Genomic DNA, 25,971 nt, shown 5'->3' on the forward strand with positions numbered 1-25,971 from the left:
GCTCACCATAGCACATACCCTCCCCAATGTCCATCACCCAGGCACCCCATCCCTCCCACTCCCAACCACTCCAGCAACCCTCAGTTTGTTCCTGAGATTAAGAATTCCTCATATCAGTGAGGTCATATGATACATGTCTTTCTCTGATTGACTTATTTTGCTCAGCATAATACCCTCTAAATCTTTTCTCAAGCCCACTTGGTACCAAGTCTTGTACTTGGCACACACCTGGAACACAATAATAAACAAGACAGACAGCCCTCTACTGAGAGACAAGCAGAAACATGAGAGGCGTCTAGATGAGCAGGGATTAGACGGGCAAAGGGAGTGTGTCAGGGGCCAGGGGATGGAACAATCTGTCCCAAAGTCCAGAGGCCAGAGCAGCGGGACTTCCTTTTCCTAAAACAGTTCAGTCTGGCTGGGGTGTGAGGGATGAGGTTGGAGAGGTAAGCAGAGGCTGGGCCTAAAAGGGTAACAAAAGGCAAGAAAGGATATGACTCATTAGGAAGACACTAAGTAACCCAGGAAGATGATTATGGGCCCCAGGATGGTAGTGACAGAGGGGATTTATTCATTATTCAACAAAGGTTTGGGTGCTAGTATGAGCTAGGCACTATTGATGCCGGGGGCACATCTTCACAAGAAGTCTGTCTTTTACGGAGCTTGCATTCTAGTCAAGAAAATAAATAAATACATAGATGTATAATATCAGCACTGATAAATACCATCAGAGGAAAAAAAATAACAGGACAAGTTGTATTGGTTGATTAGGCGTGCCATAACAAAATACTACAGATCAGGTGGCTTAAACCACAGAAATGTATTTCCTCACAGCTCTGGAGGCTAGAAGTCTGAGATCATGGTGTCGACAGGGTTGGTTTCTTTCTGTCTTTTGCTTATGGAAAGTCTTCTTCTCCCTGTGTCTTCACATGGTCTTCCCTCTGGGTCGGTGTCCTAATTTCCCCTCTCATGAGGATTCTCATAAGACACTGGATTAGGGCCCACCCACATTTCTTTTTACCTTAATTACCTCTTTAAAAGCCCTATCTCCATACACAGTCGTATTGAGGTACTGGTAGGACTTCAACATATCGATTTTGAGGACACATAATTCAGCCTGCAACACAAGGGGACAGAGTAAGGCTGGTGGTAGAGGGAAGACAAGGGCCTGAAATATTTTACGTAGGATAACATGGGAGGTCCTCTCTGAGATGGTACTGAGCTATGAATGAAGAGAGGAAGCTAATGTCTAGGAGAGCATTCCAAGGAGAAGGAATAGCTTGTGCACAGGTCCTGAGCTGAGGTGAGGACATGACACAGGGCTATGTGGCATACAAGAACAGCAAGATGGCTAGTGCAGCTGGAGGACAGTGAGAAGAGATAGGAGAGGATGTCGTAAGGCCTTGATGACTGGCTCTTTCTTTGAGATGGGAAGGTAGGGGTGAATTTTGAGCAGAAAAGTGACATGATCTGACTGTATTTTAAAAGCACCTATGCTGAGAAGTTGGGGAGAGAAGGGAAAGGCAGAAACAGGGAGACTTTGAACAAGAGAGAGATGATGCTGAGACTAAGTAGCAATGGAAGTCTTGAGGAAGCAAGGGTAATTCCCAAGTTCTTAGCCCAAGCAACTGCATGAAGGGCAGTCCCATTTACCTAGATGGGGAAGCCTGTGGGAGAAAGTAGGTTTGTAGAGGCAGGAGAACTAAAAATTTATCATGGACAATGGGAAGTTTAATATAAATTAAATTATCTTAAATATCCATTTAGAGATTTTGAGGAGACAGTTGAAATGAGACTAGAATTCAAGAGAAAAGTCCAGATTGAAGGTAAAAATTTGTGTAAAATAATTTTTTAAAAATTGTGTAAAAATATTTTAAGCTACAGAACTACTTGAAGGAAAGAATATCCGATGGAAAAAAGACAGTCTCTTCAACAAATGGTGTTGGGAAATCTAGACAGCAACATGCAGCAAAATAAAACTGGACCACCTTCTTACACCATACACAAAAATTAATTCAAAATGGATGAGACCTAAATGTGAGACAGGAAACCATCGAAATCCTAGAGAAACAGGCAGAAACCTCTTTGACCTCGGCCGTTGCAACTCTTGCTAAACACATCGCCAGAGGCAAGGGAAACAAAAGCAAAAATGAACTGTTGGAACTTCATCAAGATAAAAAGCTTCTACACAAATAAAATTTAAAAAAATAAAAAGCTTCTACACAGTGAAGGAAGCAGTCAACAAAACTAAAAGGCAGCCTACGGAATGGGAGAAGATACTTGCAAGCAATATATCTGATAAAGGGTTAGTATCCAAAATCTATAAAGAACTTATCAAACTCAACACCCAAAAAACAAATAATCCAATTAAGAAATGGGCAGACGACATGAATAGACACCTTTCCAAAGAAGACATCCAGATAGATAACAGACACATGAAAAGATGCTCAAAATCATTCATCAGGGAAATACAAATCAAAACCATGATGAGATACCACCTCAAAACTGTCAGAATGGCTAAAATTAGCAACACAGGAAACAACAGGTGTTGGCAAGGATGCAGAGAAAGGGGAACCCTCTTGCACTGTTGGTGGGAATGCAAACTGGTGCAGCCATTCTGGAGAAAAGTATGGAGTTTCCTCAAAAAGTTAAAAATAGAACTACCCTACAACACAGCAGTTGCACTACTAGGAATTTACCTGAAGGATACAAAAATACAGATTCGAAGGGGTACATGCACCCCGATCTTTATAGCGGCATTATTAACAATAGCCAAACTATGGAGAGGGCCCAAATGTCCATCAACTGATGAATGGATAAAGATGATGCGGTATGTATATACAATAGAATATTACTCAGCTATCAAAAAAATGAAATCTTGCCATTTGCAATGATGTGGATGGAGCTAGAATGTATTATGCTAAGTGAAATAAGCCATTCAGAGAAAGACAAATACCATGTGATCTCACTCATATGTGGAATCCGAGAAAGCAAACAGATGAACATGGGGAAAAGAAAAAAGGTGAGAGTGAAACAAACTATAAGAGACTCTTAACAATAGAGAACAAACAGGGCTGATGGAGGGAGGTGGGTGGGGGATGGGCTAGATGGATGATGGGCATTAAGGAGGGCACTTGTGATAAGCACTGGGTGTTGTATGTAAGTGATGAATCCCTGAATTCTACTTTAGAAACCAATATTGCACTGTGTGTTCACTAACTAAAATTTAAATAAAAATAAAAAATAAAAAACAAAATAAATGAACAAATAAAAAGCAGAATCAGACCCATAAAAAAAAATAAATTATGGAACTGCTTGAGATCACAGCGCGGGTGAGTATAGGAGAAAAGGTAGAGAAAAGATCCAAGGACTAAGCCCTGAGATACTCCAACATTCAGAGATTAGGAAAAGGTAGATTCAGCAAAAATTAAGTTGAGAATTTGGAGGAAAACCAAGAGAGTATTTGTCATGGAAGCCAAATGAAGAAAATATTCCATGACTGCTGATGAGAAGCTGAGTAAGACTGGAAATTGGCTATTGGATTTAGCACTCAGAGGTCGCTGATGATGTTGACAAAAGCTGTTTCCATGGAGTGGTGGGGTGAATACTTAATCACAGTTGGTTCAAGAGAGAAAGGGAAGGGAAAAATCAGAGATGGCAAGTATAAATGACTCTTTTGATAAGTTTTGCTGTGAAGGGGAAAGAAATAAAGTTCAAAAATGTGAGAAAAAACTTTAAGACAGGAGATTTTACAGCATTATTTGTATGCTAATGAGAATAATTAGGGTAGGAAGATGAAAGTAACAATGCAGAAAAAAGTTAATTGTAGGAGTCTGTGCAAAGCTGGAGGTTGGCCTTAGATAAGAGTAGGGATGGTTCATTCTTAGTAACAGGAAGGAAGGTCTTATGGGTTAAGAGATTTGGTGGTAGTTGGGGATGAGGGGGATATGGAATTCTGATTGCTTTTACTTTCTTAGTGAAATAAGAAATATAGTAATTAGAGTGAGGATGGGGAGGGGACAATGGCAGTCAAAGATGGAAAGATATGGATAGATTGAAACAGTAAACAGGAGAGACTTTCTAGAACTTAACTGATTAGACACAGGAAAACGTGCGAGGAGAAAGACAAGGATGGGTTTCTGGTTTAGCAACTGAGCAGATGGTGGAGGTGTCTTTCATTCAGATATGGAAGGCTGAGGGAGGACCAGGTCTGAGAGGAGAGAGGGGTTTGATTCTGACGTGGAAAATTTTGTGCCTCTGGGACATCCAAGTGGTCACGAGCGTCTGAAGCTCAGATGAAAAAACCTCAGCTAGAGAAGTAGGTCTGGCAGTCATCACCATAAAGATGGTTGGAAGTGGAGAGGTTTTTTGATTGCTATTTTCCCTAAGAGATTGGTGGTTTGAGATCAGAGCAAGTTTGAAAGAGCTTCTGGGGAAGAATGACAAAATTGATAAGGATAAGGAAATAGGGGGATCATCATGTACCTTAGGAGGTCCAGTTAAAGGTGGAGTTCTTATGTTGAGAGTGGTTCCAGCCTGCCACTGTGGAGCCCTCATCCCTGCTCCAGGAGCTACAGCCACCAGAAGCCGAGCGTCTGTCCTGCATCTTCCAGCTGGGTCCCCACAGCAGGGCTCCATCTCACTGACCAGCAACGTCCCCTGACCTTTAAGCTTACTTTCTACCTACACACAGCATCCTTTCCTCCTTGCTTACCTGGTTAACTCCTACTCAACTTTCCTACTCAGATCAGGACGGAACCTCCCTAGAAGGCTTTCTAAACTGCCTCCCCCTCCCACCGGCCCCTGCCAGCTGGGGCTGGGGGGGTTTCTTCTCTGTACCCAGATAGCCCCTGATCCACCTTATCAGAATGAAACATACTGCATTGTCATCACTGACTTATCTGCCTCTCCCACTGGGCTAAAACAACTTGAGGGCAGAACCTTTTCACTTTTATAATGCCCACTACTTAGTAGGTACTCAGTATATGTTTGTGAAATGAAGACCGGAAAAAAGAACTCAAGTCCCAGACCAACACAATTCTGCAGGGTCATGATGTCCCCAGCCTGCATCACAGCAGAGGCTTCTGGACATGGAAATCAAGCCACAAAATAGGAAATACCCCTTTGGTCTCAACACTGCTCTTCCTTTCAAGACAAGACCTCGGTATAACTACTGGAAGGAAATAAAACCCTTGTTAAAATACATTAACCCTTGTTCCTGCCATCCCCAAACATGACAGCCAGAGGCAGTGTGTAAAGGCATTTATTGAAAAACCAACACATCTTGTTTGTATAAATCAGTTACTCCCCATTTCCAAGTTCCATCACCTGGACTTGAGAGCAGAGTGTGTGGTATTTTTCTGGGCTCAAGGTGTAAACTGAAATGGTGTTTAAGAACTTGTCCAGTGGACAGAGCCGGTCAGGGCAACCTTTTGGCACCTGCTCCTGTGGAAGAGACAAAACTCAGCATGGCCACTGAGGACCCCGGCCTGCTGTTTTCACCTGTGCCCAGAGGCCTGAGAGGCTTTAACCCAATAGTCTGGGCATGCACACATAGAACAGCCAAGAAGGCCCCACCACCAGGTCAGCTTCCAGGGTAGGAGAACTATGCCCTGCTTGTGACAGTCACTCAAGAACTGCTTGCTGAATTGACTGGGGAGACAGTCACATTGTACCCCTAAGCTGGGAGGGTGAAGTCTAATCACTGGGGGGTGCTCTAGCATCTGCCCTGGACAGCAACCTGCGAAAGCAGCCGAGGCGCCAACAGCACTGACAACGCACACTGCCTCCCAAAGACACCATCCCAGAGACACTCAGGGGAAGAGGAGGGCGGTCCTGTTTCTAGAAGGAGTCTGTAGCAGACGTGCGATAAGGCCCAAGTCCCAGCCTGCCACCATATTTCCAATTCTGCCTTATCCTGGGTATGGCTGTGAGTCATTCCATTGGATCCAGAGAACTGACTGTACCAAGGAGACTCCACTGAGCCTGAGGAGGGAGATGTGGTGCTAAACCACATGGGTGGGGTTGGAGGGAGGGTGCCTAGCTACCACCCAATTGCACCTCACAGGTCTTACCTCCCCGCGGTAATAGAGCTGCACAAACCACTCCTTAGATTCCCGGTGCTGGTAGAGTTCCATGGTCAGATCAACAGCAAATGGGGGCCATTTGTGGTCAAAAATCCCCAGGGTGATTAAGAGAGGCATGAGGGTCACATCATGAGCTGCGTAGAGGTACAACTTTCTGCAAGGAGAAAACAGTCCACAGTCCTTTACCTCAGGACTCTGGAAGGCAGGACACCATCTGCCCCCTTTGAGTAAGAAACAACATTGCCTCAGAAACCAGGTGACATCTAGAAGTCAGGGAGCTTGGTATAAAACTCTGAAGGAGATGGTGGGGGGAGACCTTATTCAACAATTTATGTTGTTTCTTTCCCCACTGGGGTAGCTCTCCTGATCCCTTCCTGCCCACCTGCTTGCCCACCCACCCACTCACTCCTCCCCGAGTGACCTTTAAAGTAGAAATCAAGCATGTATGGCTTGGTCCTACCTCTCTTCTCTCCGTTGGATCTGCCTGCCTGTGGCAAATGTTCTTCCTACTCTCAGCTGTGTGATGAGTTTAGTAGAGCACGCTCTCCTCCTTGCTGGGGAGGCTTGCAGTTTGGGGGAATTAAGTTCATTTCAAAGGAGTATTAAGAAGCCTGTTTGGCCTTCAACATATTCTCCAATGGCTTTCATCTGCAAGAAAGATGCCATTCTAATCGATAGCTACCTGTCCCCTGTAACTATCTCTTAGGAAAGATCAAGGATTTTATGTGTTGACTCCTGAACTAGAAGACCAGCACTGGATCCTATAGTATTCTACAGATACAAGGTCAAGGTGGGGGCAAGGTGGCAAGGGCCAGTTAGAAAGGTACTGTCACTGCAGGTGCTGAGAAGGATAGGGAAGGGCACTGGCACGATCTGCTATTATAAATCTGGCCCAAAGTTCCTGAATGTTCCTATTTTCACCTCACTGGCCCCTCCCGTTCTCAAGCTCTTCTCAAGTTTCTAGCTACCGTACAGTCTCTCTCTCTCTCTCTAAAGAAGGCAACCTAGGGGCGTCTGGGTGGCTCAGTTGGTTGGGCGTCTGCCTTCGGCTCAGGTCATGATCCTGGGGTCCTGGGATCGAGCCCTGTGTCAGGCTCCCTGCTCGGCGGGGGAGCCTGCTTCTCCCTCTGACTGCCACTCCCCCTGCTTGTGCTCTCTCACTCTCTCTCAAATAAAATCTTTAAAGAAAAAAAAAAAAAAAAGGCAGCCTACAACAGTGCTTCTCTAATAGTAGGGTGCATACCAATCCCCTGAGGATCTTGTTAAAATGCAGATTCTGATTCAGTAAGTCAGAATCTAACAAGCTCCCAAGCAGTGGTGAAGTTGTTCATCCGCAGACCACGCTCTGCTCAGCAAGTGCCCAGGACATGTAACACTCCAAATCTGTGCCCCTAACTGGGGTTCCACGTGCTATAAAAGTGGCGATGGAGGTTCAGGAGGTACTTCCAACATTTAAAAATGCCAGGTGGGTATCACACCCTTCTCAACACTCAGTGAAGGTGTTCGAACTAAACAATCTATTAAGCCGTTGTATCGGTGCGACATCATAATTAGCTACTCTTTCACACATGTTCAGTTAGTAAAAAAAAAAAAAGGTGGGAAAACAAATTTAGAGTTCTTTCTTGCTAACATAAAAATTTCAAACCACAGTAGGACGGGGGCCACAGGAAGAAAGGTAACAATGCTGTGGGACGCATGACCTCTTAAGCTCCATTCAGTCCCTGTCAGCCTGGTTCTTGCCCCCCTTGAACCTGGGTTCCCTCCCCGCGGCCAGAGGCCCCTCCTGCCCTCAGCTGCACAAAGCAGAGTTGCTGTGGCAGGTACCTGGTCTTGCTGGGTGGAGTGGCAGGGTCCACAGCTTTCAGCAGGTTGTTCTCCAGGATATGAAGGAATGGGCCTACGGCCATCTGAAGGCTTTCCCTACGGCAAGTAAACAACATTGGAACAGCCAGCGGGCACTGGCACACAGGAAGGTGGGCTGGGTCTGCCCCCCAGGACCTCAGGAGCCCAATCAGACAGAGCTGAGAAGGAGACAAGTAATGTGTGAGGGACAGCGACTGGCAGGGAGGGGAGAAACGGCACCGCCTTCAGTTTGAGGGTTCTCTGTGCACAGACACTTCCAACAACAAAAGCACCAGGGTATGGAACACATCTGCGATGGGACTGGAAACTGGGATAAGTCATGAAGAACTAGGCCTCCAGGAAGAAGCTGGGAAGGACAGGGTAGAGTGATTTCCAGGAATTCCAGAAGGCCCTCAGAAGAGCGATCAGAAGGAACAGCATCCTGAGCTCTGCTTCCCAGGTGCCAGTCCCCCTTCTCTCGAGTTTGGACTGTGAGGACATGTCTTATCTATTTGGTGCCACACACAGCTCATCAGCAGGGCCCGCTCGCAGGGCTGGCACCGACCCTCAGGTTTGCCAGCTCAGGATCACAAGGTGGTTACTGCAACCCCAAGCCTGTCATCTCACGGTGCTAAACAAAGCAGGGAGCTGTGCCAGTGAGCCACCAAAAGGCTTGGTTTTGGTGCCTCTCACCTTTGATCAAAGAGGGGGAAAACACCTCTTCCAGAATTTCCAGAGCCCAATCATGGACAAAAGGGAGCAGGGTCGTCATGACTGGCTTAGACCAATCTTTCTTTCACGGTGACTGGGTAAACAAATGACCACCATCACAAGTCAAAGAATGCTGAAGCGATGGATGAGGAGTAGGCAACCAATACCGTACGCAACATAGACTTTCCAGAAGAATGTACGTAGGCCAAGCCAAGTTGGATGGCACTGTGAGGCCATCTAATTTGTCCTTGAAGAAACATCAGTTTTATGAAACCAGGGCTAACCAAAATGGAAAGAAGAATCAGATCTTGTTTAAAATGCTTTACACTGGGAGAAAATAAACTATGGCCATTGTCCAAATCCAACCCACTTGCCTGTCTTGTAAATAAAGTGTTATTGGAATAGAGCTGTGCCCACTTGTTTGCATATCATCTATGGCTGCTTTCATGCTACATTGGTAGAGGTGAGTAGCTGCAAAGATAATGCATGTGCTGTGAAGCCTAAAATATCTACTAAATGTGTGTGTGTGTGTGTAGGGGAGGACAGTGAGTGACAATTTAGGTCTGGGTGCGGCCACGTCAGGAACAGATGAGGGAAAGGGGCAAATCATAGTGAGTTGCAGCAAGCTGGGTGGCACGGCTGGAGCCTTCTGGATGCATTGACTCTGAGGAGGAGAAAAGCAGCCAGAGGTTCTTACTCTCATGCACCAGGCCCTGCAAATTCTTGAAATGTTAGCTGCTTTTTCCTCCCCAGGACTGATCCTCTTTTTCTTCCCTGGACTGATCCTCTACTTCCCATCTCCTCCTCTACCAAGTTACCTATTCTGAGTGCAAGTCAAATGTTATTAACCTATCGAAGAAAGGTGCTGTGTTTTTTTTTTTAATTTGGTAAGACAGAAACTCTCCATTCTGGTAGGCAAGAAACAGACCTTCTAAAAACAAAGCCCTAAGTCCTAGAAACGTAAAAAACACAGGACTGACAAAAGATCTGGTCTGAGTCCTGGCTCTGCCACTTGCTAGCCAAGCCTAGGTGAGACAGCCCACATCACTCTGGTCCAGTTTCTTCATCTCTCAAGCCAGGACTCGGACGCGGTCAGGGATATCAACACCTCCCTCACAGTGAGAACAGGGAAATGACTTGTAAGTTGTAAACTGATGACCAAAGTCAGCAATCATTATTCTTCCATCAGTTCTCCCCACCCAAACCCTTTGAAACTTAAAGCAAAAGGGGAAAAAGTCAGTGATTAAGAGAAACCCCGTCGAGTGGTGGCTCCCGGTTCTGTATAACAGTGAACGGAAGCCCTAGGTCACCAGTCCCAGCTCCAGAAGTGTAAGGACTTAGGGCTGAATCCATTCAACAGGCCAGCAGAACATGGTGATTTTACCTCAGCACATGTGGAGACTCAGCTCGCAGGCGTGAGCAGGCCGGGGGGACCCTCCTCCCCGCATACTGAGAGGCCTGGCCAAGCGTGACCTGATGCCCGCGGCTAACGAGGCTGCTCACCTGTCTTCCCTCTGCATAACGTACAAGGCTGTGTCCACTGCTCTCTGCTCAATCATCCGTGCAAATCTCTTCAGCGTCGGGCAGCTCAGGAGGCTGTGCACCTGAAAGGACCACGGGGACAGTTTTACAAAGAAATGCTTCTTGTTCACTGAGCTTGGCAGCTGATCAGCTTCCACAGAGCCTTCAGGGGCCTGTCTTCTCCTGGGGAGGGCCTTAACAGCTCAAAAAGCTACATCCCCAAGGCCCTTCTGAAGCAATACCTAGAGATCTGAAGGCCCAGGGGGGAAAAAAAGCTGTTTTTCCTCCCTTTCTGATGGCTCCCCACCTACTTCGAAATGAAAAACAGTTGTATTTTCTAAAACCATAAAAAACAAGTAAATAAAATACAGAGTAAGGAATTCATAAATTTATACATGAATTTCATTTTCCCCAAAATGGGTTTCTAAAAAGTATGCCATGTAAATACTTTATATAAGCCCTCATCTTATAACCTTCCACCTATTTTACCCATAAGCACAGGGCATTTCTGCCTTCAGGGCGCACTGTCATCCTGACAAGAGAGGGAAGGAGGATCCAGGCTACACTGCACCTTTGGGAGTCTGGCTTTTGAATCTAGAGAAGGCTTTCCCATTGTGTGGTCTTCAGTATTTATTAGATAAAAAAGATTCTATGGCTAAATAAGTTTGGGGGAAACAGATTTAAAGACCGACCAGCTTCCTTTACTTCTTAGAATCTTTAATATGCTGCTGCGCATATAGACTCTCCAAAAAGTGATATAATGGGGATTCTAAAACTTTTAGGCAACAACCGCCCCCCTACCCGTCACCCACCCCACCCCTGCCTGCCCACAATATACATACACACTCACATCACAGGTATTCTGGAGAACATGCCTCAAGAAATTCTGATCTAGAGTTAAGTATCCATGCGCCTAACCAAGTGAGGAGTCCTCCCTGATTGGGGCCTAGCCCTCAGTTCCCACAGCTATTCCCTGTAAGTCCTACCACAGTTGCCTCCACTGCTCCCCTCTACCCAGTTCTAACTCAGGAGCCAGCCAGTCCAGGTGCCTACCCCCGCCCCCCAGGGCTGGGGGAGGACAGTCATCCAACCTGCTCGGCAGCCATATTGTCAAAGAGGCTGAGGAAGTCTACTCCATCATTACTGGTGATGCCCATCCCTTCTTTCACCTTTTGCAAATCCTCTGAGATTCCTGGCTGCAAAGAGGCAGCCTGCCTCCGGCCTCTGCCAAAAAATAAAAAGTAATCCATATATTGTATAGTAATATACAGTTCACAAAGTGTATCTCATTCATCATTTGGGATCTCATTCATTCCTCAATAACAAGACATTGGGGTTAGTTGGTATTATTCCCATCTTACGCATGAGTCAACTGGGGCTCTATGAGTTCAAATGACTTGTGAAAGTAAGGTAGCAGGTACCAGGGCTAGAATAAAAGCCTGAATTTCCAGATTCCACTCTAGCATTTTCTTCTACTATACCAAAAGCAATACAACCATGGCCTAGGTCTGCTTAAAAACAACATTCTCTCTCTTCTGTGGAACACATACTATATAGTCTTCGTGCAGTCCAGAAATATCTCAACACTGAATAGCACCATCAGCCCAAACCAATCTCTTGTACAGGGCAGCAAATTAGGAAGAGAAGGGAAATCTGTGTCTTCTGCTTGCCCATCTGGATTTGCAGTTCGACCACTGGCTTAATCATCTTTTACTTACTGTCAGTGTTTTCATCTGCCTCCTCTGAGAGCACGATGGTCGAGAGGACAATGGTTTGTAAAGGCAAACCCCACTCGGGCTGTACATACCATCTCTCCAGCCCAGCATGTGGCTACTGCTGAGCTCACTGTACCTTCACTATGAGCCTGCACTGCGAACAAGAGCTTCTTCACTTCCTGGACAGCAATGTCAGGCCTTCGTGTAAAGCAGTCCTTCCCACCCCTTATCCACCAACATGGTAAGCCTAGGCAGGCCCTGAGTTCAGGCAGAGTCTGCCAGCAAGAGTAAAAGGCTGTCTGTCCCCCACTGGTGAGCAAGAACCCAGGGAAGTTACCTGATTCTTTCCCGCAGGCTCCAGCAGTTTTGGTAGTTGGGGTACAAGACTTCTGAGCTTGCTTCATCAGCGTGGATGATGATGGGTCCTGGAAGGAAGGTGGGAGCACAGGCAGGAAGAGGCTTCAGCTTGTTCTTCCCAGCATCCCCACCCCCTTCTTCTCTTGTCTGCTTCAGGAGATAGATCATCAAGGTTACTCCTTAAGGACAGTACCTGCCTTCAACATGCCCTGGCCTTGCCAACAGAAGCTCTCCTATGGTCTGAGAAAGGGAGAAAGCAAGTAGCAGCCTGTTCTGTCTGGAACAATCCCTCCTATTGGGCCACAGATAGACTAGAGCAGGCACAGACCTGGATCAGACTGGCGCTTTCCTGACCCATTCCCAAAGATTCCTGCCTTAAGGTATTACCAGCACTTGGGCGTTCTAACAAAGAATAGGGTATCCCTGACTCTATCAGAACTAGGTGACTTCCTTGCTTTTCAAAGTCCAATCCTATAGACCAATACAGTGACTCAGCACATGACAATCTATGAAAAGTGACCACAAGGCCACAAGTCCTGCCAGCCCCACAGCCTTGCCCAAAAGGAAAGGCAGGTTTTCAGATGAACTGCCAAGAACCACACATTAGGCTACAAACAATGTTTCTTATACAGTTGACCCTTGAACAACTGGGGGGTTATGGTCACTGATCCCCCCGCCCACAGTTGAAAATCCACATATAACTTTTGATTCCCCAAAAACCTGACTACTAACAGCCTACTGTTGACTGAAAGCCTTACTGATAACATAAATAGTTGATTAACCCATCTTTTGTATGTTATATGTATTATATACTATGTTCTTACAATCAAGTAAGCTAGAGAAAAGAAAATGTGATTAAGAAAATCATAAGGAAGAGGAAATACATTTACAGTTCTGTACTGTACTTACCAAAAAAAATCACGTGTAACTGGACCCATGCAGTTCAAACCCATGTTGCTCAAAGGTCAACTGTATACCTCCCAGTAGTTCACTACTGCTCAGAGCTTACAAGCACCTTTATCCCCTCCCATCAAGGTGCTCTAACACCTTCCCGTGCTTTGCTCTGTGCCAGACGTGGCAAGGGCCTGTGGTAGCTCCCCTTTCTACACAACTCAAGCCTAACCTCTGATGGCAAAAGAAAGAGCTTCTATCAGCAGCTCTCTGGAATTCACTGAGGTCAATATGTGGGGTTATTAGGTGAATCTAAGCCCCAAAGAGCTATTGTTCTCAAACAAATTGTTGATAGTCAAAACTCCAGTAGCATATGGTAACTTTACCATAATATCAAAATTCAGACACACTTTGTTGATCAAATGACCAGAGGCCCTCTCCAAATATATGTGTCCTCTGAGCAACAGAGCATAAAGGTGAAGAGTATGGATTCTGGAACCAGACTGCAAGAGTTTGAATCCCTGTTCCACCATTTACCAGCTTTGCATGGGAAAGTCATTTAGCCTCTCTGTGCCTTAGTTCTCTTATCTGTAAATTAGGGATAATATTACCTACATCATAGGATTATCAAAAAGAATTAAACAAGTTAGTATACACAAAGCTATTAAAAAAAGGTTTGGTACATGGTCAAATTAGAGTCCCAGGATGTTTGGGTCCAGTGGCTAGTGATGATACCACTTCCCTCCCTGTTGGGAATGTGGGGCAGTCCCAGTCTGAGACCTGCCAGTAGGTCAGGCTGCCTCCAAGAAACAGCTTTCCTAATCCAATCATACTTTTGGTGTTTCTGAAGAGAGGACATTTGCCTTTTAGAAACTCGGCAAGTGAAGAGCTTTCAGGAGGCCAGGCACTGTGGATTATTCCAAAGCTCAGGGGCTCCCAGGAAATAAGGGGCAGCCCACTCTGTTTGCTTTATGTTACTTAGGCACACGCTGTTTGTGTTCAGCAGCCAACTTCAGCCGGAAGTAGCAGCTGTACCCAACCCAGCGTGGGGTAAGGCCAGCCTCCTCTGGCCTAGAGGTTTCTATTATTTTACATAGTTTATTTTTCTAAAGGCTGATGGAAATTTTATATCTATTTGAGATACCGCTAAAGAAGCTAAGCAAGAACCTTTGCCTTATGGCACCACTTTCGTATTCTAATATTGGTGAGGTCATGTTGATATGAAACTCAGACTGGCAATTAAATGTAAATTTGAATCAAGTACAAATGACAAAATGCAGTTCCATTTGATAGTCAAAGGGCCTCAACACATGAGATCCATGAGGGAAAATAATAAATGTGGTCCTTAGTGGTAAAAGGCTGGGTACCATTAGCTGCGATCATTCACTGGTTGAACATGTCAAAACCCAAACTCACTAGACTTTCTCAGGGAGGAAAGGCTGCACGGAACACTGTTAATACCATCTGGGTCATGCTGTGGATTATCACCAAGACCAGAGCAATAGTAGGCTTGGGACCCAGCTAAGTGTCCCTCCTGCCTCCTTCCTTTTCAGCAGTGTCCTACCTAAGCAAAAGGCCCCAATATTGTTCACCAGACCTGGCTAGGGCCGCCTCATGCAGCCTGTGTAGAAGCTTAAGAGGAGAAGTCAGAAGCCAGATGCACATCAGAGTGGCTGACACATCGCTGCAGATGTGGAGGTCAAGCTGGCAAGGGCAGCAGAAGGCCAGACAAGGGAGCGCCCACCACAGTAGGTACAGCATGGAAGCCACATGTGCAGGAGAAGAGAAACCAAAGGAACAGGCACCAAGAAAGAGGGCAGGGAGGGCTTTGGAAGGAAGAAGAAAGCTCCTCTGGGATAGGGGCTGACTTCCAGACTCCAAACTCGAACCTTCTTTCTGATATTGGAAAAGTCCAGCCAGCAAACACCGGGTAGATTCCAGATTCCGATATATATTAGTGGAACGGACACTGGAAAAAAAAAAAGGTAGAGACATTCATAGAAGGAAGATTCAATTATATATACTACCTTATCCTATAGAGCAGCTGGGAGGCTTTAAGATCACATAAGGGGAGCTACGGGGCTGGGAAGAATCCTTTCTCTCTCTGTATGATGGCTGTCCCAAGGGACCCAAAAGCCAATGAATGTCACCTCCATTGGCCACACGTTCACAGGATCCTATTACACTAGGGTAACTGCCCCAAACTATGTTGGGTGAGAATGGGAACCGTCTGGGGGGGTGGTCAGGTTTCGTCATGCTTAAGACCTTAAACTGGGTGCAACATCCCTTTTTCGAGTGACTCACAAGACCTCCAGTGGATTGAAGGTTGGCGAAAGAAAGGGGATGTCCTCCACATAGTTCTTCCTCAGCCTCTCTCCCAGGGCAAACATCTGCTGCATGCCCACGTTGGTCAGCTGTCCAGCAAACATGCCCCCCTAATGTGGGGCAGAAAGATAGAGAAGAATGAAAATACCTCACAGTCTGCCAAACTCAGCCCAGAGAAAACCATGGAAACTTTACAGTGGGCTTCCCAAAGGAGGGAAGCATTGCTCACCTTCAGTTTGGTCTCATGGTATTGAGAGTCGAAAGGAGAATGTGGTTTCGGGCCACCAGCTAGATTGGTGATGGTGTAATCAAACTGAGTTTGGGGTGGGACCTCTAATAGTTGGAGATTCCACTCTGCCTGCTGTGACCGCAAAAAACAACACATTGTTTAGAAGTTTCTTGAAACTTACAGCAGTATATCCAGCAGCACCTCGAAGACATAGCTGGAATCACCCACAGCTTTCCCATGGGAAGGAAAGAAAGAAATTTTAACTCTAGTTCCAATTTAGGGAAGAAAAGACCGTAATTTATTATTCCAGGCGTCCTTAGCCCAAGTCCTGTTATTGCCCCACTAGTACTCACTGTTCAGATGTTGTCCGGCACTAAGCCCAGACAGCAGTAAAGGGGAGAAATGACCAGAATGCCTAGCAGGCAAACACTTGGTGAATGAATGAATGAGCGAACAAATGAATGAGTATAATATAATCTCAGTGAGCATATACTTGTAAGAATTTTTTAGGAATCGACCTGCAGGTTTCTACGCTTCCCCGCCCTTAAGGGCTCTACTTAATGTCCCTTGTAACTACCACCTATTTCCCCTCCTTTCATCCAATTTCTCAAGCAAGTAGCTGCCCCCAAGAAACCTTCACTTCTTCAGCATCTTCCTTCTCTCCTTGCAGTCTGGCTCCTGCTGCATTGTACCGTAAAGGCTTCGAAACATCACACATAGCCACAGGTCTCATAGCTCCAACTGCCCACGAAACTCTTACATTCACTGAGTCACATGTGATGACTTCAATTTTAAAAACAAAAGTCTTGGGCGCCTGGGTGGCTCAGATGGTTAAGCGTCTGCCTTCGGCTCAGGTCATGACCCCAGGGTCCTGGGATCGAGTCCCGCCATCGGGCTCTCTGCTCCTTGGGAGCCTGCTTCTCCCTCTGCCTCTCTCTCTCTCTGTCTCTCATGAATAAATAAATAAAATCTTTAAATAAATAAATAAATAATAAAAACAAAAGTCTTTTCTTCTTCCCATACACCAGCTCCTCTTCCCAACATACTATGTGATTTGCAACGATACCACAATTCTCCTGGGCCCCAAAACTTGAACCTCTGACTTTCCCCCACTGCTCCACCAGCCATGCACTAAACTCTGTTGAACACTGGCTAGAAAAAGTCACTCCCAAAGGTCCTTCTTTTATCTCACTGTCAGAGTGTAAAACCTTATTACACAGATTATCTCCACCACCCCCATGAATCTTGCTAAGCCACTTTCATCCTATCAATAGCTTTTTCCTAATGTTTCAAGAAATAAGCACCTGGCCTTCCAGGACTTCTATACCTTGGCCCAGCCCCTGTCCCCTGCTGTACCCTCACTGTGCCTCTCTCCTCCCTTCCCCAGACCTGACAATGCCCATCGCTTCCTCTGCATCTTCTTTTAGCTTGCTTCCTTGCTTGGAGGGACTCCTGTCCCTAGTGCCCATCCAACTTCTCTTCAAGTCCAGTGACAGCTCAAGTCTTACTTTCCATCAGTGACTACTCCAACTTTTAGTAGGTTGTCTTATCTGAATTCCTACAATACTTAAAGTCACAGTAATATTTAGTTCAATTCCCCACTACTTTTTATTTTTTATTTATTTATTTTTTTTAAAGATTTTATTTATTTATTTGACAGAGAGAGAGATGGCGAGAGCAGGAACACAAGCAGGGGGAGTGGGAGAGGGAGAAGCAGGCTTCCTGCCGAGCAGGGAGCCCGACGTGGGACTCGATCCCAGGACCCTGGGACCACGACCCGAGCCGAAGGCAGACACCCAACGACTGAGCCACCCAGGCGCCCCTACTTTTTTTTGTTTTAAAACTAACATTTGTAAACTTACTATGTCATGTATCATTGTATTTATCTTTGCCTCTCCCAGAAATATCCCAGGAGAGCACCACTGGGAATCCCAGGTTCCTTTCACACAAAGGAAGCCCTCCGTTCTTTCAAAAGGCATTGTCTCACTCCCACCCACAGCCAGTCCCCCAAACCTGAGCCTCTTCCCCCGGGGGGGGGGGGTGATACAGCAACTGATATCAGAAGATTGTGTGTTCAGAGCACAGACCTTCTTCCCATTGTCTTTTTTTTTTTTTTTTTTTAAAGATTTTATTTATTTATTTGACAGAGAGAGACAGCGAGAGAGGGAACACAAGCAGGGGGAGTGGGAGAGGGAGAAGCAGGCTCCCTGCAGAGCAGGGAGCCCGATGCGGGACTCGATCCCAGGACCCTGGGATCATGACCTGAGCTGAAGGCAGTCGCTTAACCAACTGAGCCACCCAGGCGCCCTTCCCACTGTCTTTTAATCATGGCTCCTTCTTTCAAAATTCTGATCCTATAACTTCCCTGCATAAACCCTTCAAGGGCTCACAACTACATGATGGACTCTGCCCCTCCCTCCCTCTCTCTCTTCATCATTTCTTCCCTGTCTTACACACTTAGTCTCTAGCCATACAACTCCGTCTCCTATAGCACCATCCTCACACTTCCTGGCCTTTCAACTTCATGTTTCTTCTACCTGAAATTTTCTTTTTCCTTTCATCTGGAAAGATTTCTGCTCATTCCACAAGATGGCTTAAATGTTCCCAGAGGCTGTGACCATGGCCCCATGCTCTCACAGTAGCTTCAGTGCCTCTTTTGGTAGCCCATACCAAACTGTATTAGAAGAGCTTCTTTACTAGTCTGTCCTGCTCAGCAGTCCTGCTCTGAGAACAGAGACGGGGTTGTCTATTTACCCCTGCATTTTGAAGGCCCAGCAAAGGGCTTGGCACACAGTAGGTACAATTAACAGCTCTACCAATTTGCCAGACCTTGTGGAAGACACAAAGACGGAGATAATATGACCCTGCCTTTTCTGGGTTTTCAGGTCAGTAGAGACAGCGAGTTATGAATGAAAATGATAGCCGCACCAAAACAGAAACTATGTGCCACATGAAACCAGATGAAGGCCACAGCAGTTCAAAGACAAGATGACCTTCTCTTCTGGCTGGGAATTCAGGAAAAGTTTCATGACAGGAATGGCCTTTGAGGTGACGAGGATTTAGACAAGCAAAGACCTGGACTTGAGAGTAAGAGGTAGGTAAGAAGATGGTGTTATTTGGAATTCCAAGAATAGGCAGAAGTTTGAGCAAAGCAGAGATGGCAAAGAATGCATATACGAAAGAAGTGGTTTGGTTTGCCTCAACCTGGGAGCAGTTTTCAAACTTTTTAATTAGCAAATACCAAATAGAATTTGACTTTAGATTTCCATATACAAAGGCAAAAACTGGAGTTCCTCCAGTTGAAGTAGGAGTGGGAATACAGAGCCCCAGCCACTTGGCATCCCCCTAGGCTACAGGCTCCAAAGAATAGTTTGAAAACCAGCAGCACAGATCATAATTGGAATGGGAAGACTGATGCAGAAGCCAATTTCAAGATGTCTACAATAGAGCTGATGAGGGCCTAAGGCCTCATCTAGAGCGGTAGGAATAGAAGGGGTGGATGCAAGACATGTGAGCCAAACCTGGCAAGTGAATAGATGAAAGTTTTATTTGGGGGCTATGTTGGTAGGTGAACAAGGAAGAATAAAGAAAAAAAATTACTTTGATTTTGAGGCTGGGTGCCTAAGGTGACAAGAGGTCCTCCATGACTAAAACTAAGACCAACACAGAAGACAGGTGACAAGCTGAGTTCAGTTCTGGACATTTTAAGTTTGAGGTACCTCCTTTGTGTTCCCACGGCTTCCTGGAATTGGAATCTCTTTTCTCTCTCCTTCAGCACATCTCTTTTACAGCCAACACTGAATCATCCAACCTTGTAAGTCCAGTGTTTAGCTCAGGTTCTGACACCAAGTCCACAGGGCCTATTCAGCCTCACTAAGAAATCTCCTGGGGCGCCTGGCTGGCTCAGTCAGTTAAGCATCTGACTCTTGACTTCGGCTCAGGTCATGGTCTCAGAATCTGAGCCCCGTGGTGGGCTCCTCACTCAGCAGGGAGTCTGCTTGAGATTCCTTCTCCCTCTCCTTCTGCCCCTCCCCCTGCTCGCACTCTCTCTCAAATAAATAAATAAATCTTTAAAAAAAAAAAGAGAGAGAGAGAAAGAGAGAAATCTCCTCTTGTTAAGGATATCCACCAACAGAGGATCTTTGGTGTTTCCCAGGAGATGACTCCTGGAAGTCTAGGTCATGTCAAATCTGCAGTACATGTTTTCAAAATTTTAACAGATGATACACCAGGTCCATACATGGTGTCCACCCCACATGCATACTTTCATTCTTATTCTTGCTCTTCAGCTTCCAAGTTAGCAGCAAAGACTAACTCTATAATTTTACTTACTTATTTATGCCCCGTTTTTAAGAACATCAGGTAGATGATAGCAATACCTAAAATATAGTAAAACAACCAATTCAAAACAGGCAAGAAAGACAGAAGCAAACAAATATAGGGACAAAAATTGGATACAGAAATAAAGTTTCTCAAAAATGTACACTATTAAGATCCATATACTTAATTGTTAGGTGGGCCAAAGATTTGGCACAAAGCTTTCTGGCTTTTTTTTTTTTTTTTAAAGATTTTATTTATTTATTTGACAGAGAGAGAGATAGTGAGAGCAGGAACACAAGCAGGGGGAATGGGAGAGGGAGAAGCAGGCTTCTTGCCGAGCAGGGAGCCCAACGTGGGCCTCGATCCCAGGACCCTGGGATCATGACCTGAGCCGAAGGCAGACGCTTAACGACTGAGCCACCCAGGCGCCCAAGCTTTCTGGCTTTTATATAAAGGAGAAACTCAATCAGCTAGACAAGCCTAAAGATAAAAGCAAGACAATAGTTCAGGAGAAGCACACCATTTCTAATGCTAACAGACAAATTCCTCCCAAGGGTCCTCATAAAGAGGATAGAGTAATATAATGAACATCTTCTTAGTAGTCACAGCAATGAGTTCTGTGGGATTGTTTCTCAAGTTTCCTCAAACACAGAATGATGGCAACTCACCAAAGCACATTTCTTGAAGATAATACTATACTGAGATTGATATGCTACATTCCAAAGGTAAAAGAAAAAAATCTACATAGAAGTAAACAAAACCCTTCAGGGTGTAGAATTTAGAATAAAGCAATAGTTTTAAATCTTGGCTGCACACTGGCATCACAGAAAAAGTTTTTTAAAAGAAACTGATGCCTGAGCACCATCCTGAGCTCATCACATCTGGATCTCCTGGAGTGGGGCCTCAATTTTTTTAATATTATCTAGTCCAGATAATTCTAAAGCTTCACCAGAGAGGCTGTTGCCATGTCTGGATGCTCTGGGCCAATTAAATCAGAATCTCTAGGAGAAGACCCGGGCATTAGTATTTTTTAAAGCTCCCCAGTTGAATCTAATGTCCTGCCAAGAACAAGCAGTTAAGAACACTGCTCCAGAGGAATGAATGGACTCACTGGCATATCCTTCATGCACTGCTTCCTGAATACGGCTTCTCTTTGCTGAGCTTTGGGTAAGTATTAAGTAACAATGAGACTGACAGTATGCTTCCCACCTTGCCACATTATCAAATAAATGGGAACCCAAATTCTTTAATCAATAGTGGAGCTGAGATAAGTTGGATTTTGTTTTATAAAAACTGAGGAACCTGCCTGAGTTGGAGGCCATCTTGGTTAGAGGTGAGCTGAGGGAAATCTGAAAACATTTATCTTGTCAATGTGTACTTGGATCTAACCTAATAATCAGGAAAAATAGCCAATTGAGTTCCAGAGCTTTATTCCCAAGCACAGCTAAAGGAAGGTAAGTCAACAGCCATTCAGGCCAAAAGAAAACAACTCAATAAAACATCTAATTTTAGGGGCACCTGGTTGGCTCAGTCGGTTAAGCCTCTGCCTTTGGCTCAGGTCATGATCCCAGGGTCCTGGGATCGAGTCCTGTGTCATGTTCCCTGCTCAGCGGGGAGTCTGCTTCTCCCTCTCCCTCTGACCCTCCCCACGCTTGTGCTCCCACTCGGTCCTGGGATCGAGTCCTGTGTCATGTTCCCTGCTCAGCGGGGAGTCTGCTTCTCCCTCTCCCTCTGACACTCCCCACGCTTGTGCTCCCACTCATTCTCTCTCTCAAATGAATAAATAAAAAAAAACTTAAAAAAAAAAACATCTAGGAGGGGGAGCAAGACGGTGGAGGAGTAAGAGACCTAAATTTCGTCCGGTCCCAGGAATTCAGCTAGATAGGGATCAAACCATTCTGAACACCTACAAACTCAACAGGAGATTGAAGAAAAGAATAGCAGCATTTCTATGAATGGAAAAGCGACCACTTTCTGGAAGGTAGGACGTGCGGAGAAGTGAATCCGAGGCGATATTCGGGAAGATAGATGGTGGGGGAGGGGGCCTCCATCAGCCTCTACTGGCAAGTGATAGAGCAGCAGAGCACAAAATCGGAAATTTTAGAAGTCGTCCGCTGAGGGACGTTGCTCCAGTGGCTGAGTGGGGGGTGGAACCCTCACTGGGACAGTGTGGTCTCAGGACCCTCGGGGCTACAGAAAGATCGGGGGTGCCTGAGTGCGGCAGAGCTCCCAGGGATCGGAGCGGGGAAGCCGGCTGCAGAGACGGAGCCGAGGAGCAGGCTCTCAGCTTGGGGTTGCCATAAACCGTGATCCACAGCACAGTCGGGCCACTGCTCCTCCAGCAGGGACCCAACAAGCGGCAGATCCAGGGAGACTCCCCTTCCTACCCCGGGAGGAGCGGCACAGGAGCACACTGCAGGGATCTGCTGGGTTTGGAGACTCCACACGGGGTCGTGAGCCAGGAATAGAAACGCTCAGTCACAGGCCAGGTGAACACAGAGTGCAGCCGGACACCGGGGAGACGGGAGTGACTGACTGCTTTCCTCTGGGGGCACACTGAGGAGTCGGGCCCTGAGTTCTCGGCTTCTCCGGGCGGAGACTGCGAGGCCGCCATTTTCACTCTCGGCCTCCAAAGCTGTACGGAAAGCTCGCAGGGAACAAAAGCTCCCGAGAGCAAACCCGAGCAGATGACTTAGCCCGGACCGGGCAAGGGTGGGGCAATTCCGCCTCCGGCAAAGACATTTAGGAACCACGGCAACAGGCCCCTCCCCCAGAAGATCAGCAAGAACAGCCAGCCAAGACCAAGTTTACCGATCAATGAGAACAGCAGAACGCCAGCACTAGGAGAATACAGCACATAGAATTCACGGCATTTTCGCCATGATTCTTTAGTCTTTCAAAGTTAATTTTTTAAAATTTTCTTTTTTTCTTTTTCTTTTTTTTTAATTTTTCTTTTTCCCTTTTTCAACCAACGTCTTATCAATTCTTTCTTTTAAATATTTTTTACATTTCATTTTTAGAGTCATATTCTATCCCTTCATTGTAGTTAACCTTGTTTTTTGTATATATATAAGTTTTTCTCTCTTTTTAAAATTTTGGGATACAGTTTCTTCTAACAGACCAAAATATACCATAAATCTCTAGTGTATGGCTTTGTTCTAGTCTCCTGCCTGATCACATTCTCTCCTTTTTTTTTTAATTTTTCTTCTTTCTTTTTCAACCAACTTTTTATCAATTCCTTTTATAAAATCTTTTATAATTTTCATCTTTACAGTCATATTCCATCCCTTCATCGTATTTACCCTTATTTTGTACATATATAAGTTTTTCTTTCTTTAAAATTTTGGGAGGCAGTTTCTTCTAACAGACCAAAATACACCCAAAATCTAGTGTGTGGCTCTGATCTATTCACCAGCCTGATCATATTCTTTTTTTTTCTTCTTCTTTTTCTTTCCCTTTCTTTTCCCCCATTTCTGATCTCTTCTGATTTGCTCAGTGGATATTTTTCTGTTGTTACCCTGTTAGCATTTTGTTCTCTCATTCATCTGTTCTCCTCTGGACAAAATGACAAGACAGAAAAACTCACCTCAAAAAAAAGAACAAGAGGCAGTACCAACTGCCAGGGACCTAATCAATACGGACCTAAGTAAGATGTTGGAACTAGAGTTCAGAAGGACAATTATAAAGATACTAAATGGGCTTGAAAAAAGCATGGAAGATACTAGAGAATCCCTTTCTGGAGAAATAAAAGAACTAAAATCTAACCAAGTCAAAATCAAAAAGGCTATTAATGAGGTGAAATCAAAAATGGAGGCTCTAACTGGTAGGATAAATGAGGCAGAAGAGAGAATCAGTGATATAGAAGACCAAATGATGGAAAATAAAGAAGCTGAGAAAAAGAGAGATAAACAACTACTGGATCACGAGGGCAGAATTCCAGAGATAAGTGATACCATAAGACGAAACAATATTAGAATAATGGGGATCCCAGAAGAAGAAGAAAGAGGGGGGCAGAAGGTATAGTGGAGCAAATTATAGCAGAGAACTTCCCTAATTTGGGGAAGGAAACAGGCATCAAAATCCAGGAGGCACAGAGAACCCCTCTCAAATTCAATAAAAATAGGTCAACACCCCGACATCTAATAGTAAAACTTACGAGTCTCAGAGACAAAGAAAATCCTGAAAGCAGCTCGGGAAAGAGGTTGATAACCTACAATGGTAGAAACATTAGATTGGCAGCAGATCTATCCACAGAGACCTGGCAGGCCAGAAAGGACTGGCATGATATATTCAGAGCACTAAACGAGAAAAATAGGCAGCCAAGAATACCATATTCAGCTAGGCTGTCATTGAAAATAGAAGGAGAGAGAAAATGCTTCCAGGACAACAAAAACTAAAAGAATTTGCAAACACCAGACCAGCCCTACAAGAAATATTGAAAGGGGTCCTCTAAGCAAAGAGAGAGCCTAAAAGTAACATAGACCAGAAAGGAACACAGACGATATACAGTAACAGTCACCTTACAGGCAATACAATGGCACTAAATTCATATCTTTCAATAGTTACCCTGAATGTAAATGGGCTAAATGCCCCAGTCAAAAGACACAGGCTATCAGATTGGATAAAAAAACCAAGACCCATCGATATGCTGTCTGCAAGAGACTCATTTTAGACCCAAAGACACCTCCAGATTGAAAGTGAGGGGGTGGAAATCCATTTACCATGCAAATGGACATCAAAAGAAAGCTGGAGTGGCAATCCTTATATCAGACAAATTAGATTTTAAACAAAAGACTATAGTAAGAGATGAGGAAGGACACTACATCATACTTAAAGGGTCTATCCAACAAGTAGATCTAACAATTTTAAATACCTATGCCCCTAACATGGGAGCAGCCAATTATATAAGGCAATTAATAACAAAGTCAAAGAAACACATCAACAACAATACAATAATAGTAGGGGACTTTAACACCCCCCTCACTGAAATGGACAGATGATCTAAGCAAAAGATCAACAAGGAAATAAAGGCTTTAAATGACACACAGGACCAAATGGACTTCACAGATCTATTCAGAACATTCCATCCCAAAGCAACAGAATACACATTCTTCTCTAGTGCCCATGGAACATTCTCCAGAATAGATCACATCCTAGGTCACAAATCAGGTCTCAACCGGTACCAAAAGATTGGGATCATTCCCTGCATATTTTCAGACCACAATGCTTTGAAACTAGAACTTAATCACAAGAGGAAAGTCAGAAAGAATTCAAATACATGGAGGTTAAAGAGCATCCTACTAAAGAATGAATGGGTCAGCCAGAAAATTAAAGAAGAATTTAAAAAATTCATGGAAACAAATGAAAATGAAAACACAACTGTTCAAAATTTTGGGGATACAGCAAAGGTGGTACTAAGAGGAAAGTATACAGCAAATACAAGCCTTTCTCAAGAAACAAGAAAGGTCTCAAATACACAACCTAACCCTACATGTAAAGGAGCTGGCGAAGGAACAGAAAATAAAGCCTAAACCCAGCAGGAGAAGAGAAATCATAAAGATCAGAGCAGAAATCAATGAAATAGAAATCAAAAGAACAGTAGAACAGATCAACAAAACTAGGAGCTGGTTCTTTGAAAGAATTACTAAGATTGATAAACCCCTGGCCAGACTTATCAAAAAGAAAAGAGAAATGACCCAAACAAATAAAATCATGAATGAAAGAGGTGAGATCACAACCAACACTGAAGAAATACAAACAATTATATGGGGCGCCTGGGTGGCTCAGTTGGTTAAGCGACTGCCTTCGGCTCGGGTCATGATCCTGGAGTCCCGGGATCGAGTCCCGCATCGGGCTCCCTGCTCGGCGGGGAGTCTGCTTCTCCCTCTGACCTTCCTCCTTCTCATGCTCTCCGTCTCTCATTCTCTCTCTCTCAAATAAATAAATAAAATCTTTAAAAAAAAAAAAAAAAAAA

At 44.9% G+C, this 25,971-nt stretch overlaps 1 protein-coding gene and 1 long non-coding RNA gene across 2 annotated transcripts in view; one reads left to right on the forward strand and one right to left on the reverse strand.

The window, feature by feature from the left end:
- LOC145720879 (uncharacterized) overlaps window positions 1-9,045 on the forward strand; it is a 31,185-nt gene extending 22,140 nt beyond the window's left edge. Inside the window, exon 4 of the long non-coding RNA XR_014144129.1 lies at window positions 1,879-9,045. This is a non-coding gene — a long non-coding RNA (uncharacterized LOC145720879). The remainder of the gene's footprint in view (window positions 1-1,878) is intronic.
- Window positions 5,248-25,971, reverse strand: part of ACP6 (acid phosphatase 6, lysophosphatidic) — a 24,499-nt gene continuing 3,775 nt past the window's right edge. Inside the window, exons 2-10 of the mRNA XM_006744659.3 lie at window positions 15,678-15,809; window positions 15,428-15,558; window positions 15,013-15,092; window positions 12,213-12,300; window positions 11,252-11,384; window positions 10,143-10,243; window positions 7,911-8,006; window positions 6,075-6,240; window positions 5,248-5,445 (exon numbers count right to left, since the gene is read on the reverse strand). Of these exons, the coding sequence (XP_006744722.1) occupies window positions 5,302-5,445; window positions 6,075-6,240; window positions 7,911-8,006; window positions 10,143-10,243; window positions 11,252-11,384; window positions 12,213-12,300; window positions 15,013-15,092; window positions 15,428-15,558; window positions 15,678-15,809 (1,071 nt within the window). The 3' untranslated portion in view covers window positions 5,248-5,301. The remainder of the gene's footprint in view (window positions 5,446-6,074; window positions 6,241-7,910; window positions 8,007-10,142; window positions 10,244-11,251; window positions 11,385-12,212; window positions 12,301-15,012; window positions 15,093-15,427; window positions 15,559-15,677; window positions 15,810-25,971) is intronic.

Source organism: Leptonychotes weddellii, chromosome 4 (genome assembly GCF_054177405.1).
Source record: "Leptonychotes weddellii isolate Sample4059 chromosome 4, ASM5417740v2, whole genome shotgun sequence".
NCBI lineage: Eukaryota > Metazoa > Chordata > Mammalia > Carnivora > Phocidae > Leptonychotes > Leptonychotes weddellii.